General features: G+C 41.6%; 7 protein-coding genes across 7 annotated transcripts; 3 read left to right on the forward strand and 4 right to left on the reverse strand.

Annotated features, from left to right (window-relative positions):
* Positions 1–31: 31 nt before the first annotated feature.
* FOA43_000084 (uncharacterized protein) lies at positions 32–2,308 on the reverse strand (the record flags this gene model as incomplete). Its single annotated transcript, XM_038920419.1, has 1 exon — positions 32–2,308. The coding sequence occupies one exon, from the start codon at positions 2,306–2,308 to the stop codon at positions 32–34; it is 2,277 nt and encodes a 758-aa protein (XP_038776347.1).
* A 231-nt stretch (positions 2,309–2,539) lies between these two features.
* Positions 2,540–4,264, reverse strand: ILV1 (threonine deaminase; the record flags this gene model as incomplete). The annotated part of the gene is made up of 1 exon (XM_038920420.1): positions 2,540–4,264. One exon carries the CDS (start codon positions 4,262–4,264, stop codon positions 2,540–2,542), a length of 1,725 nt encoding a protein of 574 aa, XP_038776348.1.
* A 1,084-nt stretch (positions 4,265–5,348) lies between these two features.
* On the forward strand, positions 5,349–6,002 carry FOA43_000086 (uncharacterized protein; the record flags this gene model as incomplete). Its single annotated transcript, XM_038920421.1, has 1 exon — positions 5,349–6,002. The coding sequence occupies one exon, from the start codon at positions 5,349–5,351 to the stop codon at positions 6,000–6,002; it is 654 nt and encodes a 217-aa protein (XP_038776349.1).
* Positions 6,003–6,104: 102 nt separating this feature from the next.
* Positions 6,105–8,667, reverse strand: FOA43_000087 (uncharacterized protein; the record flags this gene model as incomplete). Its single annotated transcript, XM_038920422.1, has 2 exons — positions 6,105–7,389; positions 7,646–8,667. The coding sequence occupies 2 exons, from the start codon at positions 8,665–8,667 to the stop codon at positions 6,105–6,107; spliced, it is 2,307 nt and encodes a 768-aa protein (XP_038776350.1).
* Positions 8,668–10,618: 1,951 nt separating this feature from the next.
* Positions 10,619–12,088, forward strand: FOA43_000088 (uncharacterized protein; the record flags this gene model as incomplete). Its single annotated transcript, XM_038920423.1, has 1 exon — positions 10,619–12,088. The coding sequence occupies one exon, from the start codon at positions 10,619–10,621 to the stop codon at positions 12,086–12,088; it is 1,470 nt and encodes a 489-aa protein (XP_038776351.1).
* A 25-nt stretch (positions 12,089–12,113) lies between these two features.
* FOA43_000089 (uncharacterized protein) lies at positions 12,114–13,650 on the reverse strand (the record flags this gene model as incomplete). The annotated part of the gene is made up of 2 exons (XM_038920424.1): positions 12,114–13,552; positions 13,608–13,650. The coding sequence occupies 2 exons, from the start codon at positions 13,648–13,650 to the stop codon at positions 12,114–12,116; spliced, it is 1,482 nt and encodes a 493-aa protein (XP_038776352.1).
* A 148-nt stretch (positions 13,651–13,798) lies between these two features.
* FOA43_000090 (uncharacterized protein) lies at positions 13,799–15,082 on the forward strand (the record flags this gene model as incomplete). The annotated part of the gene is made up of 1 exon (XM_038920425.1): positions 13,799–15,082. One exon carries the CDS (start codon positions 13,799–13,801, stop codon positions 15,080–15,082), a length of 1,284 nt encoding a protein of 427 aa, XP_038776353.1.
* Positions 15,083–15,111: the final 29 nt, after the last annotated feature.

Below are 15,111 nucleotides of genomic sequence, written 5' to 3' on the forward strand. Positions count from 1 at the left end.
TCTGTATATACAAGAACTGGGCACGCACCACTCACAAATGCTGCTTAATCGAAATCTTCTTAATTGTTTCAAGAATATCTCCCTCATGAAGCTCCGGATCTCCCTCTAAAGCTATACCACACTCAGCACCATTCTTCACCTCAGAAACACTGTCCTTTTCCACCTTTAATTGCTTCACTTTGCCTCTATAAATCTCCTCTCCTTTCCTCAGAAGTCTCACTTCGGCACTCTTCTTGAATATACCATCAATGATTCTGGATCCAGCAATAGTCATGGATTCTTTACCCTTCAAATTGATATCAAACAATTTCTTGATGGTAGCTTTACTAGTCACTTTAGTCTCAAATTTAGGCGGCAAGCTCTCAGTCAAAGTATTCACCACGTCTTCAATAAGATGATAAATAATGCCAAACTCCTTAATTTCTACACCAGCAGCAGATGCAGAACTGGCAATATCCTTTGGAACCTTTAAATTGAATACCAAGATCTGCGAATTTGATGATTTGGCTCTCTCAATATCCGATTCCGTGGGAGCCCCAACCTCATCATAGAGAACCTGGGCAGTAACCTCTTCATTACCCAATCCTTCAATACTTTGCCTAACAGCCTCAGAAGATCCACTAACATCAGCCTTGATAATGAAACTAACTTCCTTCTTCTTATTTACTTCGGCATCAAATAAATCTGGATCTAACTCTTTTATCTCTACAAGACTGAATCCATCTCTCTGATACTCTTGGATCTTCTCATCTCTATGCGCATCCTTCAACTGCTTCACTCTTCTACTATTCATCTCATCGACTTGTTCGGCTTCAGCCATCTGCTGCTTCCTCCTTTCTCTATTACCGACAACTTTTTTTGCAAAGCTTTCATCCTTGGCTTCAATAGTCAAATCCCCAGCTTCAGGAACCTCCTTCCATCCTGAGATCTCAACTGGTGTCGAAGGGCCAGCAATTTTCAACGGCTCTCCATTCTCATCATTCATCACCCTCACCTTGCACCAAGTAGTACCGGCAACTAAAATCATACCTTTCTTTAGTTCGCCTTTTTTCACCAAAAACGTGGCACAATTTCCCAATCCTTTCTTTATCTGAGACTCTAAAATCCATCCTTCCACTGGTATATTATCAAGTTCTGCCTTCAACTCCAACAATTCGGCCACGGTAACAATTGCTTCTTCAAGATCCTTCATACCCAATCCAGTTTTGGCTGAAATTTTAACCACAGGAACTTCTCCTCCATAATCTTCCACGTCCACACCGTATCTAGATAGATCAGCCACAACCTTATCGGGATTAGCATCCTCCTTATCGCATTTATTAACTGCCACAATCATGGGAACTCCGGCACTCTTTGTATGTTTAATGGCCTCAACAGTCTGTGGCATCACTGAATCCTCAGCAGCAACAACTAGGATCACAATATCTGTCATATTAGCACCTCTTTCTCTCATCTTTAGGAAGGCAGCATGACCTGGGGTATCCAAAAAGGTGATACTTCTTTCGGAACTTTGCGTCTTAACAACGAATGCACCAATATGTTGAGTAATACCTCCTTGCTCTCCCTTGACTATTGACGATTTTCTCAAGTAGTCCAATATTGTAGTCTTACCGTGATCAACGTGTCCCATAATGGTAACCACAGGAGATCTAGGCTCCAACTTGGATATGTCCTTAGGATCAGGGCTGGGAAATAAATCCGCTCCCAAGTTATCATCCTGATTCACTTCAAATCCATACTCTTCGGCAATGAGAGCAGCCGTGTCTCCATCCAAAATGTAATCGTTGGTCATGTTCTCGAAACCCAACTCATTTAACTGTCCCAAAAGATCGGGAACCCGAACCCTTAATATGGTGGCAAGATTGGAAACAGAGAGAAACGACGGAATGTCTAGTTTGACCTTCTTCCCACTGCTCTTCTTTTTCTGCTTGACTGGTTTTGATTTGACTTTAGCAAAGTTCTCACCCCTAATGTGACTCTTATTATCCCAATGATTCTTTTGATCTTTGTGATGATCCTTGCTGTCACTGCGATCCTTGTGGTCTTTGAAATCCTGAACACCTTTATCAATCTCTTTTCTAGTCTTACTCTTTGTCCTTGGCCCCTTCTCTTTTCTTTTATTCACACCTTTTTTTTTCTCATCCACATCTAGCAAAGATGGATGTAAGTCCACCTTCACCGCTCCTTCAGAGAGATGCTTTTCAAAGGCTTTATCCTGATTTTTGCCCAGCTGTCGACCAAACCTCGATCTCTTAGCTGCAACACTGCTGTAGTTACAATCAAAAGGATGAGACGATCGTGCTAGCATTCCACATATTCTCCCAGATACTCGCTGTATATGCCAGAGTACAACTCTTTCATTTCCATGAAATACTCTATTGAACATGCTATATCTGCCCGCAGAACAGGAGTAGAGATGGTTGAGAGAAATGTCATAGTGAATAAATTCTAGGTGAAAAAAAATTAGGTGATGGATGCATGAAACATTAAATGATACATTTATAAACTTTAAACAGTTCTCTATTAGATTATGCATAACTTAATTCTCTTGAGAAGACTCATTAGTCTTTGTCAAGAACAACTTGAAGGCAATGTTACTTGACTCCTCACTGTACTTGTAACCCAATTTCTGTAAGAAATCTTGAAATTTGGCGTTATCCTCAGGAGGAACACAAATACCTGCCAACACCTTACCAATATCATCACCATGGTTTCTATAATGGAATAGGGTCAAGTTCCACCTGGTCTGCAACAAGTTCAAAAACTTTGTAAGGGCACCAGGCCTCTCTGGGAATTCAAAAGCAACGATTCTTTCATTTGGAACATAGGATTTACCACCCAATAAATATCTACCGTGCGATTTGGCCAACTCATTGTCTGAGAGATCCCATGCTTCAAAACCAGCACCGCTGATTTCTTTGAGTAATTGTGGCAACTCCTTCTCTCTATTATGCACAGAGAAAGAGGTGTAGATATTTGCAACACCAGTGACCTTGGCCTCGTCAGAGTATCTGTAGGAAAACTCGGTGACTGCTCTTGGATCAATGATATTCTGCAACTTCAAGAAAGTACCAGGCTCATCAGGGATCTGAACACCGAGGAAAACCTCCTGACCTTCACCAAGAACGGCTCTTTCAGCAACAAATCTCAATCTGTCAAAGTTCATATTGGCGCCACTTAACACGGGCACGTAAGTCTTATCGGAGTGATCAATCTCGGGATGATCGGCAACGTATCTCTTCATACCAGCGACAGTCATGGCACCAGAAGGCTCCATCACAGATCTAGTGTCTTCAAACACATCCTTGATGGCTGCACTGATTTCATCGGTGGTAACTCTGACAACTTCATCGACACCAAACTCTTGACAAGTTTTGAAAGTTTCTTCACCAAGAGTCTTGACAGCGGTACCATCAGCGAAGAGTCCAACAGAGTTCAAAGTAATCCTTCTATTCAGTTTCAAAGACTGATACATGGCATCAGCATCGAAAGTTTCAACGGCAACAACTTTGACATGTGGTGCCAATCTCTTTAAATAAGAGCCAATACCAGAAATAAGACCACCACCTCCAACGGCAACAAAGACAGCACTTAACTTATTGGCTTTAACTTGTCTGAGCAATTCTAAAGCGATGGTACCTTGACCAGCAATAACATATGGATGATCGAAAGGTGGAATATTGGTAAGACCTTCTTGTTCTGCCAAACGGTCACATTCATCCTTAGCGGCGTCGAAATCTTCACCAAAAAGAACGACTCTGGCACCCATACGGCTGACGCTATTAAATTTAATAGCAGGAGTGGCCACAGGCATGACAATGGTAGCTGGAATACCCATCTGTCTAGCAGAATAAGCAACACCCTGTGCATGATTACCTGCAGAACATGCAATGACACCTTTTTCTCTTCTTTCCTTACTTAGATTAGCGATCATATTGTAGGCACCTCTAAGCTTGAAAGAAAAGACTGGTAACATATCCTCTCTCTTCAAATAAACATTGGACTTAGTCTTTTGCGAAAGGAGTGGCGCAGATGAAAGAGGAGAATCATCAATGACATCGTAAACTCTAGAAGTAAGGATCATCTTGACGTAATCTGGCCTTCCATTAGGTAGAAGGTCGGAAGGCCTCAAGTCGGGAAATTTCTTAAGTGTAGCAGCAGCAGTAGACGTACCAATGGATCTAGCCGAGCATAGAGCACCTTTGGTTAGAACTAGTCTCAACTGAGGAACCAGCAACGGCATCTTCAAAATACAGTACGACATGAGCAATCAGAGAAAAGACAAAAGGAGTTCAAAGAGGAAAACAATTTCACAATTGGACTTTTCATTGAGTCATCATGAGGGAGAGAAAAAATTGATCGATGTTATATGGTGCAAGGATGCGATAAGAAGAAGAGAAAGCAAGATAAGGATTGGAGCCAGTTTAGGAAAGTGATGGATGATTGTCAATGCATGGAAGAAGCTGAGAAATTGACGTAAGAAAGAGAAAACGGAAGATGGCAGGTTACGAAAAGATTGCTTTACTGCTTAACGTCAAATATTAATTTACAAATCCGGCAAGAAACTAGACAGCCGATTGGTGGGGATGAAAATGAGAAATAAACTGTTTTATGAAAAACGTGGAGAAAATCCGAAAGTTAACTGATCATGGAGGGAAAGAGGTCATCTGCACGGATTTGAGTAAATACAGTTACCTTATTGGACGGCACAAGAGTAGAGGAACAAAAGACGAGGAGGGAAGAAAACAGAAGGCTAGCTTAAAAAGCGATGCGGCTTGAACGGATCTAATTCGGTCCACCTTCGATGGTTGGCTGAAAAATAAAAAAAAAGGAATGCTTTGGAAAGCGAGTGACATAACAAAATCTTAAATATCAAGATACTGGGAGGCAGAGTAAAGGAAGAAGACTCGGATAACTAGGCCTTCGAAAACCAGACTGGCATAATACTGACCTCAAAAGTAAGTTTCATGTAGATCATCCGTGGCTTGCCTGATAGAGATTTACCGGGAGGACCCGAGATCGTCTGTTTATGAGCAAGCAGCACGGACAATCCCAAACTAAGATGATGTAATTTTCCTAGGTATCTTCTTCCAGAATCTTACATGTTAATCGGAACCTTGCCGCTCCGATGCAACTGATTGAAGGATACATTACTCTTTTGGATCCGGGCTGTGCAAACAATTGAAGCTCAAATCTTTTTTCATCTTTCCTTTTTCCAGCGATGGATAAGGGAGTGAGCAAAGTATAAAAGGAGAGATATTTCCATGATTTCAAGACAAACAGCTATAATAGTGGGTCCTTTCGAAGTTTCATTTTTTGTTGGTTTTTATTTGCTAATATAAACAATCATGAAGGTTATCAGTGACGAAGAGCTCAAAGAACACAACAAATGGGTTTTACAGGCTGGTCTTAAAGGTGCGGGTCTCGGTGTGATCATTTCGCTTGGTATTTTTGGACTTGCCCGTTACAAGTTTCCCACGAGAGTTGCCAACATGACGTGGTCTGTCAGAACAGGTGCCTTTGTTATTCCACCTGCATTTTGTATTACAGTTAACGCCGCTAATGCTTCCGAGAGCTTTGGTAGTCTCAAGTACAACGACGATGTTGCTCTAAGCGAAGCAAGGGCAAAGGAGAACGATGACTGGTCTGCCATGACTGGTAGACAGAAAACTATTCAAGTGTTGAACAGCAACAAGTACAAAATCATCACCGGACTTTGGGCCCTATCAATGTGGGGATCATGGAAATATGTCAGCAGAGATAAACTTCTTTCCAAATCCCAGAAATTCTACGATGCGAGAATGTACGCGCAATTCATCACCATTGTGTTACTTTTGGGTTCCATAGGATTGAGTATGATGGATGATAAAGACGCAAAGAACTCACGAAAATTCGACGATCTGGCCGACGACGATTACATGAGGCAGATAATGTCGCAAAACTTACAGGCTGAACAGGCACAAAAGGAAATTAGACAGCAGAAGGCTAAGGCCGCCAACTAGATCATTTAATTCCTGTCATTACTATTATTCTTTCTATCGTTTTGCTTTTTTATCTCACTTAATGTACAATTATGAATAGACCGTCAAGCAAAAACCGTAGATTTATTTTACTATAACATAGTACCCTAATGCTATCACCGATAACCCAAGAACGACAGTAATGATAGCTGCTCCTACTGTATCTGCTGTTTTCAAGTTCAACGGTTTGTCAAGAACTTCTGTACTTCCCATACCTGCATCTCCTGCTCCCGTCGATGATCCTCCATTCTTTGAAGTGTAAGGAGCAGGTCTGTCCTTAGCCACAAGACTCTGAATAGTCTCAAGAGCGGCCATCTGCTCTCCAAGACCATACATTCCATCCCATCCATCCTCAAACCAGTTCATACCGCAAGTATGACCATCGGTACCACCGGAACATGAAAGGGCCGCTGCCTTTGCTGAAGTAGTAAGCAAAGAGCTAATATCATCGTAAGTGCTTGGCACTAAAATACTTGTCACAGACAAGAAACGGGCTAGATATGCCTTGAAAGATCTCTGATCATTATTGCACGAGCCCGCCCCCTGACAGGCAGCTTCGTACATAATATCGGTAGAAGAATTGAAGAACACAGTGGCACCAGTAACAAAGCCTTCTGCACGCTGCAACCACGTGCCATTTTCCGTATAGTTGTACATATAGGCACAACCAGCCACCATAAGACCCGCGTTATAACTCCACTGGTATGACTTCACATTTGTACAATTCTCATCCGTCGATGCACCATCGTAGGCAAGGTAGTAGCCACTGGCATCGTTCTCGCTAATAAAGTCGACATCCAACAACCAATCGTAGACTTTTTCTGCCCAATCAGAATAAGACGAGTTGTCCGTATACCGTGCAAGACGCGCAGCCATATGGAATAATCCAGCATTACTAACCGTATTTTTGTAGTCATAACCAGAATTCCACTCGAAAATCTGCCATCGAAGCCCTCCTCCACAGGAGCTCGTATCCCAACGCCATGCCATAGTGTTGAACACTCCCTGTGCGAGATATAACCATTGCGGCTTGTTACCGGAAGGATTAGTAAAGTTTCTTTCAGCAGCCTCCATTGCAGAAATACCCCAGAACACCTGATCATCGTTACCCTCTGTAGTCGTCTGATTTAGAGGCATATAGTTGTCGTCTGTACCGGTTTGGTATATCATGCCATCGATTATTGTTGTAACCCAAGTATCATTTTCAAAAAAAACCGAGTAGTCGATCATTGAACCAAAAGCTCCACCGGCTTCCCACCAATAATATGGATGTGTGAACATACCAATATCTCCTCCATATTGACTTCCCCAGTAATAATCCATCAAACCAGTGGATAACAATTCACAGGCAGCTTTGATAGAAGCATAGCTGGTGACGTCAAGATCAACAGCTTGCGAAACCCCGCAGAGCAGTACTAATGACACTAATATGTGTCTGGCATCTGATATACAAATTCTCATTGCCAAAAGCACCAAAAAGCAAATAGTAGTTACTAAATACGATCTTTTTTTTGTCCGCTTACTTGATTTACTTCCAGTCCTTCGCGAAAAGCACGAAACTTTTTCTCAGCCTCAACTAAAAGAGTACAATAAATAGTTGGAATTCCTAGAAATCTGCCTGATACCTATACAACACATTTTCCCCGTGGTGTCCGTTCGTCAGACCTGCCAATTCTTCTGTCTCGCTAACCGCCGTAGCTACATTATCGTTCAAGTTTAGTGACAATTCTGCGTCCGCTGACGTCGCCGTAGTTGTAGTCTTCATCTTGGATGCTGCTACCAAGGGCTGTTGCTCACTTTCATTGTTGCTATCCACGTAACCTGCTATATTATCCATTCCATTATTTCCAGTCGGGGTAGAGGAACTACTCGATGATTCAGTAACTGCTGCACGAGGTGCCGCTGAATCATCAGAGGCTTCATCCTTCGTCTCTAAGTGTGACACCCGCGTTGGATCCAGTGAAACTCGGGCCATATCGACTCCGCCACCGTAGCTTGCGTTATGATAGTTTGGGTTATGTGCATACTGTCCATCTCCATAACTTTGCTCATATAGCTGGTCCACATATCTATTTTTTGACTCAGGAGGAGCTGGCGAGTCCTGCTGACCATCAGTCCGAGTCGTGTCAATAGCATCTATAGATGTAGTAGTACCGTCTTTCGCAACATCTTCCTGCTCCTCTTCCTTTTCACTCTCGCCATGTTTAACGTCATCACTCTCTGCTGTATCGTGGGTCTCATTATCACTCTGAATCTCATCAACTTCCTCCTTCACTCCACCACCCTCATCTGTCTTCTTCTTTGACTTGCTCTTCTTCTTTCGTGGCTCTCCACGCTCTTGCTTTAACGCCTGTTGTTGCCTGTATTTAGCCAAGTAGATCTTCAATACTTCACTATAATTCTCAAATCCCAATATGTTCATAGAATAAAGAATATCCTCACCATTGATTGTCTTCCTTTTCTCCAAGAGACACTTGTCGCTGGCCTCACTTGTTATAAAGGAAATAAACTCGCTGACGCACTCCTGCATACACTCCTTTGCACCTTTAGAAACTTTGGCTGTAGCAGGTAAAGTGTTCTTCATTAATCGAGCCACGTTGGCTATCGGTAGCCATCTATCCTGCTCCCTGAGTTGATATCCAGTCATAACTGTGATAAAATTAACTATAAAATATAATACTGACGAGAAGACAAGTTGCTAGACGGTGGTTAAGATAAAGGCCCAATTCCTTTACTCAGAGTGCGCAAATAGAGAAAAAAAAAATCAAAGCAGAATGCAATTGATCGGTGCACGTCGGATGGCTTTCAGGATATTGAAAAGTAAAACCAGTTCAAACTCAAACTAAGGCCGTCTCAGAGAACCTAGCTAACCAATTCATGTCCAGCATTGCAACCTCTGCATCCATCCTCATGGTGGGTCAGATGGCTATGAAAATCATGACCTTCACTATGAATCAACTCCTTCTTCAGTTCGTCTCTCCTCGGTCTATGGGACTCGCTCAGTTAGTAGAGTTTGTGGTCAACTACATCCTTTTCATATGTCGAGAATCGGTAAGATTGAGTGTTCCTAAAGTTTGCGCATCGACCTTTTTCCCTCATCGATCTCAGAGAATTCAATTGATTATCAACGTCTCATTCATCATACCCCTAGTGATATTCTTGGTTATAGGGTTACCCTTGAAGTATTTCCAATTAGATACCAACAAAGACCTTGCTTCTGCCGTCCCCAATTCCGCCGCAATTCTTGTATTGGTTACTTCATCCATTCTACTTGAACTTTTAAGTGAGCCATATTATAATATCAATCAATATGTCGATTTCAACTTCTCTAGAAGAGCCAAGATCGAGGGTATTGCTTCTTTTGTCAAGTGCTCCGTACAATTTTTCATAGTGATTTACTTATCCAGAGAGCACTCTGGAAATCCTGAGCACTTCGACTCTAATTACCTCTTTGGCTATGCTGCTGGCCAATTTTGCTATTCAACCACTATATACTTGGCATATATGGCCGGAGACTGCAATATTTGTTATCCAAGATCCGTGAATGGAACATGGTTTGAGCAAACAGGATTTAAATACTTTCAGTCCGTCTTCTTGCAACAGATATTTAAGCAGTTCTTGACAGAAGGTGATAAATTCTTTGTTAATTTGTTATTGGACATCAAAATCCAGGGCTATTACTCACTAGTATCCAATTATGGTTCACTATTAGCTCGTCTAGTGTTCCTGCCGATTGAGGAGTCCGTTAGAATCAACATCACCTTATTATTTGGGTCCAAATGTAAGCTCAAAGATAAATTGGACAAACTAAACTGCATTCTCCCAAATATATTTAAAGTCTACCTCTATCTTCTTGGGCTTCTTCTACTATTTGCTCCTTCAAGTACTACATTTTTGGTGACGACATTGTTCAAAAGATTCGGTTCCAACGATGAATTAGTGTCATGCTTCAAATTATACTGGTTCTATATCCCCATTCTTGCTGTTAACGGTATTACTGAAGCACTTTTCAATTCAATCTTTACTGCATCTAAAGATGTGAATCAATATTCCAGATTGATGCTTTTTAACTCAGTTCTTTTCTTTATTCTGATTGTTTTTTTGGTTAAATTCTGCCACCTTCAACTCCAAGGACTTATTCTGGGAAACATGTTGAATATGACACTGAGAATATCTTATTGTTGGTACAAGTTGAAAGATTTCATTGACCTAAATGCTTTTCATCTTCACCACTATCTACCATTCTATGTTGCATCAGTCGCAATAAAGATGATTCAATACGTACTTTTTGAAAATGGAAATGTAACGAATTTGCATCAGTTTCTCGAAAATGCTGCTCTTGGAGGACTCATGGTGATTATAGTGATATTTAATGAGAGAGAGCTGATCAGGAGACGTATCGTTAAACCAAAGAAAGAGTAGGTAGATCAATGTTCGTCCTGTCCACCGGGCCCAACGGGCCGCGGCTCATTTTCCCGCTATGGTCCTCGAAATTCTTCGCTCAAGAAAATTGGAGTTTCACGGACATGTCACAGTTCTTCTTTACTTCACTTGCATTGCTTCCATAGATTGTACTAATTTGACTGGATTTTCTGATCATGCTTAAGTCCCTTGCGTTACTCCGAATTTCTTCCAGACGTTATGCTACATTGAGGGCTGGCCAGCCTCTTCATGAGACCAGACCCCATCTGATCAAGGCTGGTGATATCACGCCAGGAATCTCTGCCAAGGAGTATTTCAATAGGAGATTGAGAGTTGCCGAGCACATGGAACCACAGTCAATTGCTGTTATTGCTGGTCAGCCCACAAAATTTGCCACAGAATCCGTCTTTTATTATTTCCAGCAAAACAATGATCTTTTCTATCTCACCGGATGGAATGAACCCAATTCTGTTTGCATATTGGAAAAACCATCAGCAGATCCTTCGTCATTGGTTTTCCACATGATTGTTCAGCCAAGTGATCCTGCAAAAGAACTTTGGGAGGGCGATAGGACAGGCGTTCAAGGAGCTATGGACATATTTAATGCAGATATCACAGAGTCTATAGCCAAACTGAGCCCTCATTTGGAGGGATTGCTTAACCATTACAAAACTGTCTACTATGATTTTGACGAGACCCAAAAATCTTCATCTTTTTCGAAAATAATCGGCAAGAAGGATCAAGCTGGAAGAAATGCACTAGGGAGCATCCTAAGAGAGCGTAGAATTAGTTTGTTGTCTCTAAAATCTATCACTGCTCCTATGCGTGCCATAAAATCCAATGCAGAGCTCAAAATGATGCGATTAGCCGGTAAGATCTCTGGAAGAGCTTACAATCAAGCTTATGCTCGTCACTTCAAGAGTGAAAAGGGCCTCCAAGCCTTCTTGGAGTACAGATTTGTATCTGGAGGCTGTGACAGAAACTCTTATATTCCGGTTGTTGCCGGAGGTGAAAACGCGCTATGCATTCATTACACGAGAAATGACAACCTACTAAAGGGGAACGAGTTTGTACTTGTTGATGCTGCAGGATCCCTAGGTGGCTATTGCGCAGATATCTCGAGGACTTGGCCTGTTGATGGTAAGTTTTCCCCAGAACAGGCTGATTTATACGAGGCACTTTTGAATGTGCAAAGAAAATGCATTGCGGAATGTACAGAAGATGCCAACGTATCTGTTAACGACCTACATTACAAAAGTGTCACGTGGCTTACACAGGAGCTTCGGAACATTGGCTTCAACGAATTAACCGAGTGGGAAGTGATGAAGTACTTGTATCCCCATTACCTTGGTCATAATTTGGGATTGGATGTTCACGATGTTCCAACGTACTCCAGAACTGCCAAGTTCCGTAAGGGTCAGGTCATCACCATGGAACCAGGTGTGTATGTGCCGAACGACACTAAATGGCCAAAGGCTTTTCGTGGTATGGGTATTAGAATTGAGGACGATATCGCTATTGGTAAGGATACCAATGTGATTTTTACCGTAGAGGCAGCAAAGGAGATTGCCGATATTGAATCCATTGCCAAAAGTGGTGTCACTACAAAGCTCGAAGACGAGGTGATCGATGTTTACTCATTATGAAGAGAAACCATATACATATATATAATCAATTATCCTTTTCCGGAAAGGTCCCTTGAACTATCGAATTCACTTCCAGAGATCTCGAACCTATCTTCACCTCTTCATCAATGGCTTCGAGCTCTTGTCCCATTTTGTGGAGCCGCGACGAGCTTGGAGAGAATTCAACTATCCTGTTGGTCACATCCATCTTGAATTGAAGTCCAAACATGTCGATCACCATCACCAACTCATCATAAAGTACATTAACATCCACACCGAACATGCCCGCCATGTGCTCTACACTCACTCTCATCACCAAAGAAAGATAAGTTATATAAGCCTTGTACCGAAGGATTCTCTGCATGTCCGGGAATATAGTGGATATCTGATAGTCATAACGATACTCCTCATCCATCTTTGCCAGTATTTTCAAAGACTGATCAAACTTACAAGATGAATAGCTTTTTATAAGACCATTTAGTAGAGGATCCGATAGAATGGCACTCTTGAGTAGAGGAATCTTCCAATAACGAACCAACTCCGAACTCCTCTTCACTATGAGAACTGATAAACATATGATACGGAGCAAGTTGACGCTCAGAACAAGCTCATTACTGAATTGCTCCGACAAAACTTGCGAGGCCGATACCCCCAAGTTTCCTAAACAGTTCTCCTCAACAATCTTATCAAAATCACTCATCACTCCTTTGTAGTCATTATTCAGGGAGGAAGCATAGATAAGATACCACCTACACCGGAAGTAGCTGACAATTTCAGGTTGGGACAATTTTGCAGCAGTAATCACAGAATTACTGTTCAAAACCAATTCATCCTTGTCCAACATATCTGGTGACCCAGTTGATCGTGTGTCTGTCAATTCTTCATCATTTTCCTCACCCTCCGGTTCTCTCTCCTTATCATAAGCCAGGATTTGCTCCAATTTCCGAGCCAAGAATCCACGAGCTAATCCTAAAGAGTTATTATAGTTTCTATAAACCATGTAATCTTCAAACTCCTTCAAAGATACTCTTTTGTAATACTCTAAGTACTGAGGATTGATGTTATAGTAAAAGCTGGTGTTATCGCTGAGATATTCACTGGATCCTGTAGACATCAACAAATCAAGAGATTTCCTCTTCAATAACTCTGTTAACGAGTTGAAGTTTTCCTGATTAACTTGCTTACTGGTATAATTTGAAATATCCCCATCGTATTTCTTATTAACCAATGCCATTTGACTGTTGAGATCGGCCACTAAATAAGGCTCGGCTAGAGATCTGTATAGATCTATGTAGTGAAATGCAGCCTGCGTCTCGCCATGACGATTAAGAACTTCAATCAATACTGGTATACCGTTGAACAGCCTGTAATATGAATCTGAAGTTAATATAAGCTCAAGTAATCTCTTCACCACCACAACGATTCTTGCATCCTCGGAGTATTTTCCTACCACAAAGAACAGCCGTCGAATAAATAACGGTCCCACTAAACGGAATGTTAGTCAAATAGAAATGTGCCATAGACGTCTGTTTATGCTTACCTTTGTACTTCTTTATATAATCATTAACGATGTCAATGTCCATTTTCAACGAATAGAGAATGAAAAAATGATCAATTGCCTGAAAGATGATTTTTAGAGAGGCCGATGTTGAAATAGATTTGATTTTTAGGAGGGCTGAAAAATTTAAGTCCTTGATTTTGCTTTGATTCCATTCTTCTCTCTCATCTGTAATGCCATCACTTCAGGGGTTTGTAAGACGATTTCACTCCTACATACCGCACAAGGTCGGTCACAGGGTGAGAAATAGATTGAATGCCGCAGTGAAGCTAAGTCGAGTGCCAAGAGACGTGGAGTCAGAGAACGAGCGTCAAGAGAGACGAATTCAGGAGAAGAACGCGAGACCTGTGACTAATGCCTCTGCGCAATCTCTTGTTGAGAAACTATTGGGTAAGCAACTGGAAGAGAATACAGTTATAGGCCCCCGTACATCGTTTACGGAAGAGGAATTGAACACTATCTTCAAGCAAAGAAACCTCAGATTGAAGTATAAGGTTCTAGGAACGACGGGTAATCAGCTTAAAGATTCACTTATCGTTGATAGAGACGTCATCAAATACTTGGAGAGAGATGAGGTGACCAAAGCCGTTTGGTTGGCACGGTTGGCTCGTTATCAGGGAATCTTTGCCTATGGCACTATACTGAAGTACCTACTGATCCATGAAAAGTTTAATGCGGCGCTGTCACTATTCAATGATATCAAGAAACGTGGCCAAAGGCCGAACGGCAGAGTGCTTAACATTCTATTTAATGGCTTTGCCAACTACGGCGAAGGTGATATGGAGACCGTTAAAATTTCCGGGAGTAAAGTGGACTCGCTTTACTCTATCTTCCTAAGAGCTTTAGAGACATCTCCAGCAGATGTTTCCATCGTCCATGTGAATACCCTCTTGAAGGTATTTCGCAGGGCCAAGAAACCCGATTTGGCAATAAAGTTGTATGACAATATCTTGGCATCGAAAAGAAGGGAATTGAGACCGGATGTTCGTACTTATACTGAGATGTTCTCGAGCCTGAGATCGTATACACCAGATTTCAAAACTGCTGTCCAGAAAGCAGAGGAATTGTTTGCAAGATTACAAAAAGATCCCTTAGTAAAAATAGACTCGCAGTTAATCCGATCATACTCTTCTGTATTTGTCTTCGCCAATGATCCACGATTGAATGCTCGAGCAATAACTATTTTGAGAGAATGGTACAGACTCTGTACCAAAGAGGATATCAAAAAGACAGTCAATTGGTCTAAATTCAACAAGAATATGTTGCATGATGGACCTAGAAAGATTTCTGTGGATGTTGATGTTGATCAGGAGGTTCTTCTTCCTCTTTCAGATGTCAATCTGAAGAAGACAAAACGGTTCGAACCTGATGAGTCCATAGTTAGAAGATACTCAAAGATGTGCAAGCTATTTGGTATCAAGGATGAGTACAAACCAAGATACGTGGAAGTAGAATAAGACAAATTCCACTTTACTACAGCGTAATG

This window comes from Brettanomyces nanus, chromosome 1 (assembly GCF_011074865.1).
Source record: "Brettanomyces nanus chromosome 1, complete sequence".
Lineage (NCBI taxonomy): Eukaryota > Fungi > Ascomycota > Pichiomycetes > Pichiales > Pichiaceae > Brettanomyces > Brettanomyces nanus.